Here is a 19,372-nt window from a genome sequence, read left to right on the forward strand (position 1 = left end):
ATATGCAAAGAGACCTGGAAGTAATTCTGCCCACCTGTGCGTTGGGTAATAGGCAGAGAGACCTTGGTTTGGAATTTGAACTAGCAGAAGCCATTGAACTGGCTGAGCAGTGAAATGGCCCCAACTCCTCTGGGTCATGGTCTGGGGAAACCTGGGTAATATTGACTTGGGCAGACACCTGTGGATGAAAGAAACTTGGTAAAAGTCCATTCCTCTCGAGGAGAGATTCCAGCCCTCTGTTGGAGCAACATGTGCGGGGCAGGTGTATTCATACAAGGTTGAAGAAAACCCCAGATGTAAGCGGGACCAAGAAAAATATCTGCAACTCAATGAAATTACAAAAGATTTGAGGAGGTATCTGCTACATCAAATGCGAAAGCAGCCAATGCAAATCTCCAAGAAACACAAAGAATCAAAGAAACATGTCATCGCCAAAAGATAACAATTATCCTACAGTAATCGAACTCCAAAACATGGAACTTGGTAATATACCTGATAAAGATTTCAAAATAACTGTTCTGAGAAAACTAAATGAGCTACAAGAAAGCACAGAAAGGCAATTCAGTGAAATTAGGAAAACAAGACATGAACAAAATGAGAAATTTAACAAACAGATAGAAATCATTAAAAAAAGAACCAAACAAATTCTGGAGCTGAATAATTCAGTCAATAAAATGAAAAGTGCAATATAGAGCATCTACAGTAGAATAGACCAAACATATTAAATAAAGTGTTTTTAAACAGAAACAACCATAAAACAAGGTTATGTATTGATTTGTTGATGAAAATGTTGTAACCAGAGGCTTGCGGGAACTTAATCCTGTATTCCCCTCAGCAATGTAATAACCTTGAATTCCCCCTAGGAGCATTGGTTCAGTATTTGTTAATTCAGTGTTCATGGTGTCTTTATAGTACAGAATTACCATGGATGATGAGAATCAACTATATTTATATGAAACTGTGAATACAATACTTCTGTGGGGAAATATTGCAAGTAAGATTAGTCAGGAAAATTTTCTCTTTTTTTAGGTTGGCTCAAGCAGCTGTGGCTCACAGGATAATCAATTAACTGAGAACTGCTCACCTTTTACATTCAAATTTCTCTTATGCATCTTCTTGAAATATTGAATTTTCTGGCTTTATTTTCTTTAACTTATGTGTGCATTTATGCATTTTTCTGTATTTTCCCAGTAGTTGTATAAAATCATTTGTGGAAAAAGACATGAACTAAGTAAGTAAGTGACACCCTCAGGCAGGTGCCCAAGCTTATAATCATCCCATGAATAGAATGCCCTTCAGAAAACCAAATTTATATTTCTGAGACTCACTGAAATGTTAAAGGGCACAGAACATGACCATCTGTATGGCAGATGTGCCCTGAAAATTGTAAATAATAATGTATAGTGCAACACAGGTAGAACAAACAACCTGACTGTCCTGTGAAGATTTTCAACCTCCACTCAGAAAGCACTAGAGTGCCATGTCTCTGTAATAAGTAACAGTGATATGTGTGTATTTATATATGTGATATGTGTATGTGTATATAGATATGTACATATTTTTGTTGTGTACATAGATATGTACATATTTTGTTGGGTATATATAAATATATATATAAAGGAAATGAGTGAAATAAGTTGCTGAAATCTATTTGTTAAAACCATTTTGCATGCTGTCTCTTTTGCTTGTTTGCATCTGGTATAGGCCATTTCATTGCACCCATTTTACTCTTGCCAGACCTTCCATATTAAACCAAAATGCCTTAACCCTCTTTTCTTAGCCATTTCTCTTATATTAGCTTCAAAGTTTCCAAACGCTAGCCTATATCTGAACAGGCCCACCATTGCGTGGTAGATAATGAATAAATGTGTGTAGCTCAATTATGGATCCATTTTAACGTTGCATTTTACATGTGTATGTCTGTGTGTAGATGTTTGCTTATTCCAGTAGTGAAAATGAACAATCTGTGCTAAGATGTTTGGCCTAAATGTACAACATCTGTACATATGGAAGGGAGCAAAACTCACTATAAAATGCTGAACTAATAACTTGATATATACTACTTGAATCCTTTGCTGTCAACAGCTAAATACCACATTTTTAAAGTAGGGGCAGAAGTCTATTTTCAAAAATTTCAGATACCTATTGTTCAAGTTTTTTGGTTTGTTTCCTTTTGTCTTTTGCTTGGTTTTAATTTTTTAATTCAACTCTGTGGCACAGTTATTTACTTTGGCAACAAAGATCTTTAAATACTCTGTTTTATTAGATATCTGGAAACAACTTGTTGCCATTCAGTTTTAAATTTTCATAATTTAAAAACCAAGGCACAACTACATAGGAGTGGGTGAATTTTTACAAGAGAGAATGATGTCTTTGGGGACAGGGATTACATTAAAAAAATATTAAAATGTTGGCTTGGAAGCCTTTTTGTTAACTGACATTTCCAAAGGTGTGCCCGTGTTCATATATGTGCTATTAAAACTATCTCCTCTCACTTTATCCTCAGTTCTCTTTGAGCTGCAGAAAGTCAAAGTTTGCCTTTAAAAGCTGCCTGCCAGGAGAGCTGACTTTATAAATACGCTACTTTGTACTCACAGTTCCCCAAAGCATGGGCTCCCCAAAGCACAGTTTTAAAATCACTTCTTTAATCATAATTGTATTATTTTTCTAAATCAGAGGTTGCAAACTCCTGTGTTTGCTGAGCCAAAGGATGTATGGGGGGGCATTAAATTCATAGTTTAATTCTCTAAAATCTGTTGCTGACTTTAGAACCAAGAGATTTCTTATAAAATTAGAAGATGTAGTAACATTGACTCCATATTTCATTATGGCAAGAATTTGCTGAGGCTGAGTAGCAGCTACCATTTTAGAGGGGGAAGTGTTCCCCAGTTGCCACCATTCCCATGAGACTTGCTTCACTCTTTTACATTGCCTGATATCCCTGTAGATATCTGGGTCTGTAGCCCCTGAAAATAGAAGTAAATGAGATAACTCCTTCTTTTTCTCTCTGAAACTATTTCTCCATTAAGGAATCCCATTTAAAACCTAACAAAACACATCTCAGAATAAAATTTAAAAGTCTGTGTTCTTTAGAGGCACAAAGCTTATGTTTATTGACTAAATTCATTTATTCATTGTGACAGTGTGATGATTAGAGAAGTAAAGTATAAAATATAAGAGTAATGAAAAGGGTGCCATGTTCTGACGTGGGGTAGGGAAATTCTGTCAGGAATGGTTTAGAAGAAGGCAATACTTAATTAAGTTGAAATGTAACTAATGAGAAGGATCCCAGCTAAAGCTTGAAGACAGGGCTCTGTACGTAGGAATACAAAGACCTACAAGTAAGAGAAAACAACAGTGATTCTCTGTTGGAGATCAATAAGAAATAAAGCTAGATGCTCAGGCCAAATGTGAAATCATGGTCTTATATGCCATTTTATGTTTTGTTGTTGTTTTAATCTAAAATGAAAAGATATTACCATTTCTTCAATTCTGTCACACAGTGGCTTTCTACTTAACCGATACTACAAGCACTAAAGAAAATCCCAGCTTTCTCTCTCCTCTGATAGACAGGGAATCCATTGTCTCCAACTCTCTCCCTTAAATTTGCCACTTGCATGTAATTACCAACTGGATTTCATTGATCTCTCTGAAATGGTTTTTGATTTTAAAATAAAGTAACTAATTCCTTCTTACAGTTTAAATCCTAGTTTGTAGATAACTTAATGCATCAAGGTTTTTTTAAGGAGGAACAGCAGATGCATTTCTCCATAGGAGCTAAGATGCTAATGATCATAAATTGGCCCAAATGCGTTTCACACTGAATCAGGGCCTTCTATTTCTTTATCCAAAGCAAGGACCATGGCGTTGGAAATTTCAGACTTTATAGGAACTCATGTGTTTGCAAGTGTTCTTTTGAAATACTTCAGATCTCTGGTTGTGGGCAACTGCCTGCTTTTTTCCTTTGTGTAACAAATGTCTGGTTTTTGTGCCAGAACACTTCTGGTGTGCTGTTGATCAAATGAAAATTGACAGTTTTTCTTTTGTTTTTTTTTCAGCTCACTCCAGTTGGCACTACAGTATTTACAGGATTTTCAGGAGACAATGGAGCTACAGACATAGATGATGGCCCAAATGGACAGATAGAATATGTTATTCAATATAATCCAGATGATCCGGTATGTAACTATCTGCTTGCAATGTGAGTTCACCATAAGGAATAAAATTAATATTTACTTCAGCTGATATTTATTATATTTCTCTATTGCTCAGCTCCTGGAACCACATTAGTAATTATACTATTATTAATAACTATCTCAAAATTACATTTTAAAAAATATTTGTGCTATACTTATAAAAGCTAGTTTTTGGTGAGTTTTGTAGGTAAAAGTTTAAAATGTATTCATAGGTATAATATGTCATTTTTATTAAATTTCCATTATGTTAGTGGACTCCTAAGCATTCTGAGTAAATCATTGGATATGATATTACCAATGTGATGCGTATGCTTTATGGAACTTGCAAATTAATACCACCACTGCCCCTTCTCCACCAATGAAACCTGAGGTAGAGAAGAGGACAAAGCCTCTAGCAATAGGTTTTTCAGTTTTTGGTTTTTCTGCATTAGACAGTGGGGCTTCTGCATTGTGCCTTAGGCTGTGAAATTATTTTTCCCAATGATATAGTATATGTAACACAAATAAAATAAGAATTGTTTTCTTGAAGCTAGAGCTGGAAGTCCTGCCTGCCATCTTTCCCTTCCTCTTTTCCCGGAGGCAGCTTCTCAGAACACCAAGGGCTCCCCAAAGCATAGTTTTAAAATCACTTAAGTGACTTTTTAAATTAATGCTTCTCCTTTGGGTTTAATATTAGGAACATAAAAGTGGTGAAGTTAACATTGTATCTTTGTTTTTAAATTATATATTTCTTATATAAGCTTTAAACAATTTTAAAAAACCTGTTGAACTTGTAGAGACTAAGAGCTCTCAATAAGATCTACCTCACAAATTGATTGTGAGAACTAAGTGAATTGTGAATGCATTTCCTCATCTTATTCTCACAAATCAATTAGTTAGTAGTAGTATCTCTATCACATAGAAGCGAACACAGGTTCATAGGTGACGTGACTTGCCTGGTAACACACACCCACCTCTAAGCCGAGAGTCAGGACTCGATTTCAGAGTAATATGTGCTCCACTCTTCCTCTGTTGTGCTCTAAGAAAAGAGTTGCAGCACTTGAGTTAAAATTTTCAAAAAAAATTAAAAACAAAACAAAAGGCCCATGGGTATAGCAGAGTCAAGGGAATATTTGGGGGGATTTTGTTTTTGTTTTTCCCCTAAAATGTATGCCTCCACATGTTTATAGACAGAGGTAATGAAACCAAGAGATGGGGAGATGATGAGAATGTGACAGAAAAGGACAATAAGTATGAGGGGTTACACAGAAGTCGAATGGAAAAGATCAAAGAAACAGCAGAAGGGAAAAGGGCAAGAGAAACATTTTTTTTTAAGCAGAAATAGGCAGCTGACTATACAGAATATTTCTAAACCATTTATTTTCTTTACTATTTAGATTTTTAAAATAATTAATTGTATGTGTGTGTCATGTTTCTAGCTTATATTTTATGAAGGTCATTTCCTAATCTTTACTCCTCAAGCTGTAAAAATGAAACTCCAAGAAAGTATAGAATGACCAGGCCATGTATTTTAGGGGAATATTTATTACATTGCATTAAAAAAAAACCAAACCTACCCAAGGATTAGATATAGTGTGAGACAGAAATGTATTACTTGGAATGTATCTTTTAGAAGTTTTGTGAGGCTGAAATTCCTTGTTAGCTATGCAGTAGTTCCTTCTGAATGCTTCCCCTTTTCAGAGATTTCTGGGCTTGGCATGAAATATAATATGTACCTTTTATTACCTACAGATTGAATAAACCAATCATTCACATGCAGTTTCCAAATTGCAAAAGAAGAAAAAAAAATGTACTTTAGCAAGCTAGCGCTACTATGGAATAACGAAAGAAATTCTCTGGGCATGGTTCTAATTCAATGAGGCAAAAGAATAAGACATCATGACGGCACTTAAGTTAGGGTATATTGGAAGAGAAAGCATTAACCAAGTCACATCCTTACAGAGAGAATCCATCTTTAATCATCATAGAGAGTTAATGCAAACCTCAATGCCAGTTTCTTCTCTTATAAAATCTCTGAGAAAGAGCTATCTGATGACTTTTATGTTCTTAAATTGTTAAATCTCTAGAAATTCTGCTTATAATTAATAGCATCATAATATTATCCTGCTTATTTCTTAGAGTTAAAACAAACTTGTATGTATTACAAATATATGTAACCTGAAAATGTGGCCCCCTCTGGCTTTTGCATCCACAGTTAAAAATTTCTTTAAAATTAGTCCCACACTGTATGGTAAATAGTAAAAGGTGTAGATTGGTCTGTTCTACTTAAAAATCTCAGGGTATTTTTTTTTCCCCAGGGTATTTTTTGTTTTGTTTGTTTTCCATCTGATGCTACGTTATTCATTAGCAGAAATCACAAATTAGTGACCTGGAGTTTCATTCAACTCACAAAATTTTGTTTGGCCACAAATTATTTTAAATAATTTCTGAGCCAAAATCTAAAAATCATGAAATTTCACATTCAAATTTAGTTTTCTCTTCTCTCTTAAGAAATAGATGTATGACAACCCTGGTCCTGATTTCCAATAAGACAGCATCAGCTATGGTTGAATTAATGTTTTCCCATTAAGCAAACTTCTATCACTCAGACAATATATGTATATCCATTTTTACCCTCATCACTTCACTCATTTACATTATCCAAGTCATCCTTGTAGAAATTTATGAATGTATCCCGTTGTGGAGCACAGGCTCTGGACGTGCAGGCTCAGCAGCCATGGCTCACGGGCCTAGCCGCTCCGCGGCATGTGAGATCTTCCTGGACTGGGGCATGGCAGGCGGACTCTCAACCACTGCGCCACCAGGGAAGCCCCAAAGTATGTTTTAATTAATTCTTCCCATCACTTTAAACACTGGCCTCTGGTGTTTCTGATAAAGGAAGACAATGGAAATTTGAATTATGTTTCCAGTATGTAATGTGCCATTTTTCTTTGACTGTTTTCAAGATTTTTATTTTAATTTTGAGTGCTTGGCAACTTGACCATGGGAGCATGCCAATGTACAGTTTTCTTTGTAATTGTCTTTTTTTAGGGGTTTTGCTGAACTTTAATCTCTGAATTTGTCTTTCACCAGTTAAAGAAATTATCAGACACTATTGTTTAATATTTTCATGCCATTTCCCTGACTCTTCTCCCTCTGAGACTCCAATTACAGGCATATTAGGCATTTAAATACTGTTACACAGGTACAGGCTCTGTTCATATATTTTCAACATATTTTAATTACTTGGTTGCAACCTGGGTGTTTACTATTGCTCTATATTCAAAGTTACAGTGTTCTCTGTCATCTCCATTCTATTCTTAAAACTATCCAATGTATCCAATTGTCTTTTTTTATTTATTATTTTTTAAATTTCAGATAGTATAATCTTCAGGTCTAAATTTTCCATATTTTTATAGTTTTTATAGTTTGTAATTTTGGTGAGTTTCCCATCTTTTCATTTATAGTGAGCATATTGTTTTTAATATGAGGATACCCTCATATTAATGTGTTCCTAAATATCAGAGAAGTAAAAATATAATATCACTTAAAGTTATTGACTCATCAAATGTAGTAGTTACCAATTACCAGTACTATATGTCACCACCAATCCTTTAGACAAGGCTTGGTAATTAGCATAATGTATTAGTTATCTACTGTTGGATGACAAACTTAGTGGTTTAAAACAACACACTTTCATTTTGTTTAGTTTCTGCGGCTTAAGAGTCTGGACAGAGCTAAGCTGAACTGCTTGGGTTCTCATGTGGTTACAATCTACATGTTGCCCAGATTAGTTCTCATTGGAGGTTTGAGTAGGGAAGAATCCCCTACCAAGTAAACTCAGACTGCTGTTAGAATTAATTCCTTTATTGTTGTAGGACAGAGGGCCTTGGCCTCTTGCTATATGTTGGCTGGAGGCTGCTCTCAACTCTTAGAAACCACCCTTAGTTCCTTGACTGCTTACTTCCTTAAACCTGCAAGGAGAGTATCTAGAGCTAGTCTGCAGGATGGAGTCTTATATGACATAAGGCAATCACAAGAGTGACAGTTTATCACCTGTGCCATATCCTATTGGTTAGAAGCAAGTCAGAGGTCCTTCCCACGCTCAAGGGGAGGGGATTACACAAAGGTATGAGTTGCTTGTCAGCAAGTGGGGATAGAGAGGCTTCCCTTAAGAATCTGTCATACCTACTATAATGTTCAGTATTATTATCATCATTTTGAATGTCGTATAAACTGATCTACTTTGGAAAAGCACTTTTGAGTCTTTTTGTTTAAGTTTGTGGAAAAAAATAGAGGAAATGAAGGTTCTATTCTGGTTTTAATAGAGGATAAATTGAAAGTAATCATTTGCATTATTAGGATCCTTTTTACCACACCTGTATTTCCTTTATGATGTAGATGAACAATTATACTAGGAGATGTGGAATAAATAAGAATCAGACATTTTTACTATCCAAAATAAAATTTAAAAAATTAAATTGCCAAATGTTGTAAACTTTTCACTGAAACAAAGCACTTTTATTTAACCTATTAACAAAATCAGAAGAGTTTAAATTGCACTTTTTTTTTTGCCATTGTTTTTATTGAATTTTATCTAGAATAAAGAAAGAAGAAGTTTGGGGATGAAGAACTGCTTAACTGATTAACCAAATTTAAAGTGAAAACATTTGTGTTATTTTCCAAAACTTTCTGGCTCTTCTCTTTTTGGAGACATGCCAGAAGTGAACTTTTTTGGGTTGGAGAAAATTACTTGCTCTGGCTAATGAGATATGGGCGCAAAGAATCAAATACAAATCACCGTTTCCCCTCCCACTGCTGCAGTGATTGGAGAAAAACATGTTGAGGTGAAACATGCATTAGCCCAAGTCCCTGAATGAAAACATAAACAGAGCCCACTTGCTGACATGTGTTAGTGTAGATATGTAGAATGGGCACGAAATAAAAAATTCTAATGTTAAAAAATTCTATTAATTTGGGGGTTTTATTCTTGCATCATAACCTAACCTTTCTCATCTGATATTTTCAGATGAAAATAATTTAGTAAATACCTCATTATTGGTGTCCGCTAGAGAGCGAACTAAGAGGATTTGTACTATGCTCATCACAGTTACTGTAAAATACTATTTTTTTGTGCCTTCATGGTAATAAAAATTAAGGCCATCTACAATACACTGAACTAATTATATTTTAAAACATGAAAAGAAAAGAAAAGAAAGGAAAAAGAAAGATTCAGGAAAAAAGGAGAATAATTTGTCATGTATTGTGTGGAATTTTTCATTTTGGGGAGTTTATCTTATTTGGAAAAAGGAAATTATTAATATAATAGGTATCATTTGGATATTTTATTTTTTAATTTATTTAACACCTTTATTGGAGTATAAATGCTTTACAATGGTGTGTTAGTTTCTGCTTTATAACAAAGTGAATCAGTTATACATACACATATATCCCCATATCTCTTGCCTCTTGTGTCTCCCTCCCTCCCTTCCCATCCCACCCCTCTAGGTGGTCACAAAGCATGAGCTTTGTGAACACTTGTGTTTAATTAGGTCATTGCCTAAAGTCCTTCGTTGTGTAAAACTTTGAACCCAGGTTGTTTAACTGTGAGTCTGTGACACTTTAAATTTATAACATATGTACTTTTGAAGCCAAATAGAAACTTCTAAATACAATTTCCTACGAAATTGGTTAGAAGAAGGTGACATGAACTGCACTGTAATCTTTCCTTCACCCCTAAATGTGCATATACATATTTGTGTGTGTTTATGTGGCAGGGAGGAATGAGTGTGTATGAAGTAGAGAAACAATTATCAGGGTGTTGGTATTCTACTAGGAGCAAACGAATGTTGCTGCTCAAATCATAGTCCCTTTTGAGTAGACAAGGGCTACATGATCTTACTTAATCCTCCACTTTTCACTTCAGGTAATTCAGATTAGGGGAGTCACACCAAACCATGGATGGTTCAGCAGCTAATGGCATGGTGGCCTGATTAATCCATGACAAGCTTAAGACCAACTACAGACTGATTAGGACACAGAGTTGGTGCTGTTTATTCAAACTAAGAGATAAAGTCACTGTCCTGTTCAACATGAACAAATGGGGAAAGAGAGAGAGAGATTAGAGGTGATGAAGGAAGAGGGAGGGGAGAGAGAGATTCCAAAAAAATGTAGAAAAAAAATAATAAGAGAACTTAACAGCCTCTGAGAGACTGAGAAATGTTTTCCTTGTTACCTATGTTCCCACCACTTCCCAGTTACAGGCCCAGTAAAGCATATTTGTACCTCGGTTCTGTCATTAGATAACCAGGAAATAGATATACATGTATATGTGTATGTGTGTGTCTGTGTGTGTGCAGGTCTCAAAAATAAATCTCTCTTCTTTTGAACTGAATATCTAGTCCTTACAGTTGAATGGATAATATCAAAAACAGTATTTGTAAATATAGCATAGGTATGAGAAGCCAAACAGAATCTTTTCTGCTTATTAGAAAATGATGAATTACCAGAGTTCTCAGCTGAGAACAAATAACACTAAATACCTCATAGTCCATTTCCAGATCATCTCCAACTGTGGAGCCCAACACCTCCTTACAGGACTAGCAGAGAGGTGTCATTTTATCTACGCTGGTACTAATTCAGCTTCCCACAGGTTAATAAAGAGGGCTGTGGGGGGATGGAATCAACTCTGGAGAAACACGGAATTGTTAGTGTCAACATTCCATCTCCCTTCTTTGCTTAAGTCATTGTGAGTGTGTGTGTGAAGGAAGGGCATTACACATGCCTCGTACACTTTTTCTCATCCTTCCAACAGTGATAAAATCATTTAAACTGCCCTATGCCCTCATTTACTAAGTGGAGAATTGCCCCTTGTCTGACAGTTACTGAGACACCAAACTGCCAGGGAGTTGTGAGTGGACCTTTCCTGATGGAGAGCAGATGTTTGGGGCCTGTGGGTATTAAGAGGCTTAATCATTATTGGAATTACCTGATTAACACTGGGCAGGTAGAGGTCAGCATTTAAATTCTCATCACCCAAAGAAACAAGTGCTAGTTCGTGCTTTACAGAGCAGTGTCCAAAGTTAACAGAAAGAGGGTCAGGGCCTTATTTCCAAAAAATGTAGGTTGCTTAAGAAAAAGGATATGACTGTGTTCCTACACCCCTCTCCTTTGTTGATGAGCCAAATCTCTAAGGATGAGAGGAGAGGAAAATAAATGGTAGAGGAAGGGAGGGTGCAGACTCTACCTCCCTTTCCACCTCAAACAGTTCTTTGACAAGAGTATAAGACTGAGATGCTCTTGATACACTGATACACACGCACACTCACACACACATATATCAGAGTTATGGGATCCTTCTGACATATTATTTATTATTAAAGGAATCAGATTGAATTAGAAAAGCACAATTTTAGTAATTACTAAAATCGCAAAATATTAAATGCTCAACATGTTATTACCTTTGAGAGTCTTCACTCAAATTATATTTAAAAGTTCATCCCAATCTAACATCAAGTCAATTTGTTAACCTAACACAACTAGCTCCAAAATAAAGAAAAATGAAATAATTACCCATCTTAAAAATGTATTATAGGAGCTTATTATTGAGTTGAGATCACAAGCAAATGCCAAAACTCTTATATGCTTAACTTGGTCCTTTCTATCTTCTAGTCTAGTGTTTCTCAAAATAAAACCTAAACTTTCTACATAAGAATCACCCAAGAGTTTTGTTAGAAATATAGACTTCTGAGAATTTCTGGAATTTGGAGTAATAGACTTGGAATCTGCAATCTAAGTGATACATTTCTATGATCCTTATATACTTTAAACTTTGAAAATTATTGTCACATTGCCTTATCATATAATAATTTTAAAAAACAACCATATTTTCTTACTAAATTTTGCTCTTTTTTTCCTCCTTAGGTAGAGCTTTAGAAATAGCATTACAGCAGGGCATTTACTTTGAGTTGATCTAATCCAATATTCTTTTTGCTACAGGACAAATAAAGAGCACCCTAAGCATTTATCCACATTTTGTTTCTAATTTTTGATTATTATTCTGTTTTTTCAAGACAGAATGGATACTTTATGAATACTTGTTTCATTAATAAATTAGTTAATTTTAACACAAAGGCTTTTCATATGCAATAATTTATAAACAGCATTGATCATAAAGCAGATATTCTCCTTATGTTTCTTGGAACATAAGTATTTATGAAACTCCTAGCAAAATTAAAATCTCAGATATCTATAAAAGATGGACTTAGCTAATAAGAATTAGATTTAATTTAAAAATTTTCTTAAGAACAATATAATCCTTAATTACTAACTACAATGCTTGTAATAATTCTACAAATATCCAATGAAAATTATCAACTAAAATAGGATCACAAACATCCATTACGTTACTTGGTTAGAAACATAAATGTAAGTATTTCCACATCATAGACTGAGAGATCCTTGAGAAATCTGTGAGGGAAAGCAGAAAATACACAAATAACAAATGCTGTTTGGAAAAAATAATGTAACATAAGAGCAAAGATTTAATCCTAAATTGGATGACAAAGAAGATTTTACCGAATAAGATTTGCAGGATTTATAATCCAGAGAAATGAGCGATAGAATGTTTAGGCAGGAGAAAATTAAAAGCAAATGTCACCTGCAAAGAGTCATGGCGTAAATGGAAAAGAGAGGGGACTGCGTGATGAGGACACATAGGCAGGAGATAATCATGTATCAAAGTGCTTTCAGTTGCAAATAATAGAAAACTGAATTTAAAGTGACTTTGCCAACAAAGTCATGTATTATCTCTTGTAACAGGTTGTTCAGAGAAGGGGAGGTATCAGGATTTGTTAAGCAACTCAGAGATATCACAGAGCCAGCTTCTTTTCATTTTCTGCTCTTCCATTTTCAGCATTTTGTTTACTTCTAGATTAACTGTTTCAGTAGTTCCAAAATGACTGCTGATGGTTCCAGGTTTTGCATCCTTATAAAAGCATCTGTAAGCAGAGAAGGGAACACTTTTTTTCTTGTCTCTCTCTCTCTTTACAATTAAGAAAAACTCTTCAGATTATTTAGAATTAGATCTCACGTACATTTCCAAATCAATCACTGGCAAAGAGTGTGGATTTTCCATGGTAGGATTAGATTTGTCAAAACTCACCCCATTTAGGGTCATAGCCTCCCCTAAAGCACAAAGCCACCAATTATCTGAACTCATTTGGAGTTCTGACTCCAAGGATTAGGTGGCGTTTCGGTAAGCAACCCACCATACATTTCATAAACACACTAGAATTGATATATGTCTCTACAGTTATTGAGCCTTTGAAAGTTAACAACCCTATAACAACACACTCAGTTGTGTTTTACAGTGTATATGGCAATTATTAACTAAAGTATTCATCATAACTAACTTAGATATTTAGATTAAACAATTTTTACTCTCCCTGGCATAGTTTAGAGTCCCGCAGTGTTTAAATAGGCAAAAATTTAGGGAAAATGTCAAACGCCTGTTTTTAATTGTAAATATGTTTTATGGCACATTTTCTATATTTATGTTTTAAAATGTTACTTTTTAAATGACTGAATCCAAGAAAGACCTGCAAAGTCAATTGCATGAACACAGAATAAATCATTAAAAAACATCTATCAATTGTATACTCTGTGTGTGTGTACGAGAAAGAGAGGGGGTCACAGAAGGAGGCAGAAAAAGATGGAGAGGGAGAGATCACAACTCTAGATATTGAAGGTTAATTTGCCCACATTCCCCCAAATGAACTTGAGATAGAAGATTTGAGTCAGCTGCTCTCTCATTAACGCTGTTTCTAAGTAACTCCCCTTGTGTCAGCTGAGTGTATAAACACAGACACACACAGACAAGCATGCACACACTCTTTCTTCCTTCCCTTCCCCTCTTCTTCTGCTTTCTTCCTCCTGCTTTGCCTCTCCCCCTCCCTCTCCCCCACCTCCTCCTCCTTTTTCTGAAGAATCTAAGTATCATCTGCTGCCCACAATCACATGCACGCCTACCACTGCACAAAACAATCAACCAAAAAAGTTCCAATACTAAAAGTAAAACTGACTTGTTTTCATAATTTAGAGACTATTTTATCAGTCTTCAAAATGGCACTAAAACAAAAAAGTGATGTAAGGTCTTTTTAAGGCTGAGAGACAGATCTCCTAAATTATATTCCCTTGAGGAATGACTATACTGTCTTACAGTGAGGGCTGCTCATGCCACAGCAGTATTGCTGGAAGGCACTTTGAAAGTTGCCCTTATAACCTGCATGTTGCCAAGAAGAAACTCAACCCCTGTCAGGATAGGAGACTTAACTAATGAACAGCAGTTTTGAGGCTTGGAAAAACAAACAAAACAAAACAAACAAAAAACAAGCTACAGCACATTCTTTTTCTCAAAAACACAAAGTTTCAAGTTAATAGTTGTATTTAATACAGTACTTGAAAATACTGAGAATACAGAATGGGCACCAATGTTGAAAAGGGATATTATGTAGAAATCACAAATTGCAATCTTTGAACTCTTTGGTGTTTAAAAAAAAATTGTGAAAAGATAATATGGTAATAGGAAAGATTTTTCAGATATCTGGGCTTAGAAGTATCCCAGGGCTGTTGATGGGTAACCCTAATAATATATGAAAAACTTACAAGAAGTAAGTTTCCTGGTTATCATTATCAAAAGTGAGACCTATTGATCAGAATGACAAGTTTTTGGAAATAAGAATATTAAATCTGAAGCTTACACTCACATCCTGTTTTCAGATGATGAACATGTTGTCTATAACTTTCTAGGGGACTAAACTGAAATATAAGATTGTCTAATTCATCTTATGTTCAGATGATCTCAAATGTGTATCTTTACCTATTTGCAGACATCCAATGACACCTTTGAAATCCCCCTTATGTTGACCGGAAATGTAGTGTTAAGGAAGAGGCTCAACTACGAAGACAAGACTCGCTACTTTGTCATCATCCAAGCTAATGTGAGTGTTTAATTTCTCTTGCTTTCCTCTTCTGAATTTATGAAGTACAGAACTTGCCCAGAATGTATGTGCTCACTGTGATTTGCAGCCTCAACAGGGTAGCCCTGCGCTCAGTGTAATTTGTATATTATAGTCTTCTGAATAGGAAATGGGATGGAATGGGATAGGAAGATTATTCCCACTCACTGTATTCTTCACTCTTTGAATCACTCATACACTTCAATAATCTGTTTTTAGCTCACACTGAAGTATTTCTCAAAGCATGATCCACCGAATGACTGCAGCAGAATCACCTTGGGAGTGTATAAAAAAATGCAGTTTCCTGGACACAACCTCAGACCCTCTGAATAAAAATTTCAGAAGGTAGAAGTGGAATACCTGCATTTTTTATTAGCTCCCCAGGGGACTTCAAAGTACACTAAAGGTAGAGAACTGTTGAATCATTTATTGAATCATTTATCTTTTATTGAGTAGTTGCTCACTACATCTAAGCTATTATGATCATAACCCACATATATGGACCGCAGTAACAGAAAACCTGAAAAACAATTGCTTGTATAACATTACTATTATTATTGTCATTATCACTATTATTTTAATAAAATTCTTAGATTTATGTGGTTCAAGAGTTGATCTGACAGTTCAAGTATATCACCAAAGACTCAGGTTCCTTCTGTCCTTAAAATCCGTCTTTTCCTGAAATTTGGTTGTTTTTCCAATGCCTTATCTCCCATTTGCAGTTGTGATGCTTATGGCTCTGGTGCTAGTGAATACCAGCGCCATAAGCATCACGACTGCAATTCAAGTCTGAGTATAAGGGTGGTAAAATTAGGACTTCTTATGTTCATTGATTCTGTCTGCTTTTTTTTTTTTTTTTTTTTTTGCGGTACGCGGGCCTCTCACTGCTGCGGCCTTGCGGAGCACAGGCTCCGGACGCGCAGGCTCAGCGGCCATGGCTCACGGGCCCAGCCGCTCCGCGGCATGTGGGACCTTCCCGGACTGGGGCACGAACCCGTGTCCCCTGCATCGGCAGGCGGACTCCCAACCACTGCGCCACCAGGGAAGCCCGATTCTGTCTGCTTTTATCTGAGAGGAAGCTCTTTCCCACCCAGCTTCCCCACACAGAACAGGAATATGAGTCAGCATAGCAGACGGTAAAGTTAAGGAAGTCTGTAGGTGGTAAAGGGGAATGAGACAATCATCTCTGGATGACAAGCAAGTATGGTTCGTTTCCTGGGGCTGGGCATATTGAAAAAATAATAATAATTTGTTAGGAAGGAGGAGAATTGGGCTAGTATTTTAGTAAAAAAAAAATCTAACAGGGCTGGTGACAGATAGCATCTGACATTGAAAAAATTCCTATAATAAGTGGCAGGGCCATGTTCTGAAAAGGTAGTTAGACTCTGAAGCCAGCCTGTACCTTTAATAACCCCTAAGCATTGTAATCATATTTTTATAGCTGAACAGAAAGACAAGAGGGAGTGGCAAAAGGAAATATCCTCCATCAGCTGTTCTGAACAAGTTTATATGCAAGAAAGTGTCGCTAAGTGGCCATGTTTTGTCTTTTTTAGAGATACTTCAGCAGAAAGGGCATGCATGTTTACATATATAGTATATGTGTGTGGGTAGATATAGATAGAAATCTAGTTTTTTGAAGACAGATTTCTAGACTTTCATTCAAAATACTTGTTTTGTTTCTTTTTTTCCAATTCAGTGTGGGTTGTCTTAGGGCTCAGTAGCAGAGACTAGAGTAGAAACTATGGATGTAGGAAAAAGTAAAACCTCTTAAAGAGGGCCCCTCATAATTCCTCAAAAACACTGAACCCCTTTTTTTCCTATGTAAATGAAACTGTGGAGAAAAGGTACAATTTTCCTTTCTGACTCAGAATCTCTAATAAAATTTACAGAAAAGTCAGATTGCTATGGAATGTATTTGAAAGCTAATTTTTATTGTGCTATTTAAAATGAGTTTTTTTTAAAGAAATATAAAATAAATCTTCTGACTTGCCATCTACTTTAAACTATTTATAAAGACATCTGGGACAATTCAAATCCAATTTGTTAGACTACTCATAACTGGGGAAAGGCTGATAAGATATTAGCATTTCAAGGATAAAATTATGAAATAACAGGATATACATGGATCCTCGAAAGGAAGGAATGGAATTGGTGAGAAATTGAATGAAGACTTGAATTTATCTGTAATAGTAATTTTTATACAAATGTAAATTATGCGATACAAAATGTGAATGCTAAATATAGGAAGTTATGATTTTTAGTGTTTTTAAAAGTTTTCAGATTATATCCTTTAAAAAGTTATATAATATACTAAAATTAGGATATATCACAATTTATTCAACTATACTTAAGATTTTTTTGTTTATTTTTGGTTTTTGGCACAGAACTGATAGCTAATTTCATGATTCTCCTGAGAGGCAGGGAGTATAGTATAGTGGTAAAAGCATGAATTCTAGAACCACATTGCCCAAATTCAAATCCTAGTTCTGCCATTTCCTAGCGTGTAACTTTTGGTATACTCTGTATGTCAGTTTTCTAAGTAGTAAAATGGGGATATTAATGAAATATACCACATAGGGTTCTTGTGAGGATTAGCAAGCTAGCAAACAAAAATGTGCTTAAACTAATGCTTGGAATATATTCTGATATCATTACAGTATTACATAAACCTCTTAAGTACCAGTACTTACTTGTTCATGAATAGATAATTAAAAGATAAAGTTACTATGAGAAAAATTGTATATATTCATGTATATATATGTATATACATACATACATATACATATACTTTTCATCTTAGTAGGTAATGCCATATTATCTTCCAAATTGTTGCAGCACATCACATTCCCACAAGTTATAAAGAAAAATGCCTATTTCCTCTACATTTTAGATATATAACTTAAGACAGTGGCTTATTGGAGCTGAAAAGATGGCTCATGCTTGCTTTGAGGGCCAATTTTGGACATCTCTTTCCAACTCCAAGTACAGTGACCTCATTTGTGGCCATGGTGGGAGATATTTACAGTATGGAAAGTGACAAATGCTCCAAGTCACGTTCTTGGGGGCCCTGTGGTGTAGCCATGGCTGCGGCAGCTTGACACGGGGTCTCAGTTTCCCAACCAGGGATTCAACCCTGGCTGCAACACTGCCCTGGCTTTTGTCCCCTTTGGAGGACAAGAGAGGAATATTGTGGATAGACACATGGGCAGGCTCAGTAAGAGTCACATCTTTGGGAAGTTTAAATCATTTATAAGGGGGCAGGCTTCTAGGTCTTTGTTTTCCTCTGACCAGTCGTCTTGCTTTTACCCCTATCTGATTTGTCTTAGGGCCCTCCCCATGTGCCTTCGCCCGCTTTAGCCAAGATGGATTTCAGTGTGAGGAGCTCTGGGAAGTTAGCAAAACTTACTGTGGTCTGGCACCCCGTCTCCTGAGGAAACTTTCTGTGCAAGTGTAGTTTGGGAGGTCTCCCTGACCCCAAGAATAAGGGAGTTGTGACCTCCTTATCTTTTACCCCAGGAAGGCTTATCCCCTCCCTCCCCTGCCATTACTGTTATCCTCTTCCCTGCATTACTGTTATCTTACAGTGTCCACAGGAGACAAAGTCCAGCTATTCATCCTGTTCCTGTTGTTATTTCTATCTCAAAGTATAAACAGGAGGCTAGTTGTAAATGTCTTGCCTGGGACCCATCTATCTCATGCCTCAGTCGGGACTTCTTGTCTCAGTTGGCTGTTAAACATTTACTTACTCATATATATCAATATCTATACAATTTATATTCTTATATTTATATAGAATAATGATACCCATATATTACAATATCTTTTAATTATTATTTTATATTCTTTATAGTTATTATTTTATTGATGGTATGTAAACCAATGTACAATTTAAACTATGTCAATTAAAAACCTACTTATTATCTTGGAGTCATAAGAAGAGCTGAAATATGAGCAATCAATTTGGACTTTAAAGTAGATGGTTTCTAAGAAGCTAGAGGTCTGATGATAAATTACTGAACATTATTCAGATTTGGCCTGGCTTTGCTTAGAGTAGAAAGATTTGATTGATTTGCAAAAGGAATCATTCAAATTTCATGTAGTTGTGAGCATGTTATGATTTTTTATCCATGTGAACATGTTATGATTCTTAAATAAATTGGAAGAGTTTTGGGTGACCCG

The 19,372-nt window shown here is 35.6% G+C and overlaps 1 protein-coding gene across 1 annotated transcript in view; it reads left to right on the plus strand.

Annotated features, from left to right (window-relative positions):
• Nucleotides 1–19,372, plus strand: part of PCDH15 (protocadherin related 15) — a 1,088,571-nt gene that overhangs the window by 671,272 nt on the left and 397,927 nt on the right. The window contains exons 7-8 of the mRNA XM_029245143.1: nucleotides 4,059–4,178; nucleotides 15,065–15,175. Coding sequence (XP_029100976.1) covers nucleotides 4,059–4,178; nucleotides 15,065–15,175 — 231 coding nt within the window. The remainder of the gene's footprint in view (nucleotides 1–4,058; nucleotides 4,179–15,064; nucleotides 15,176–19,372) is intronic.

Source organism: Monodon monoceros, unplaced genomic scaffold (genome assembly GCF_005190385.1).
Source record: "Monodon monoceros isolate NGI ecotype Baffin Bay Population unplaced genomic scaffold, NGI_Narwhal_1 Super_Scaffold_4, whole genome shotgun sequence".
Lineage (NCBI taxonomy): Eukaryota > Metazoa > Chordata > Mammalia > Artiodactyla > Monodontidae > Monodon > Monodon monoceros.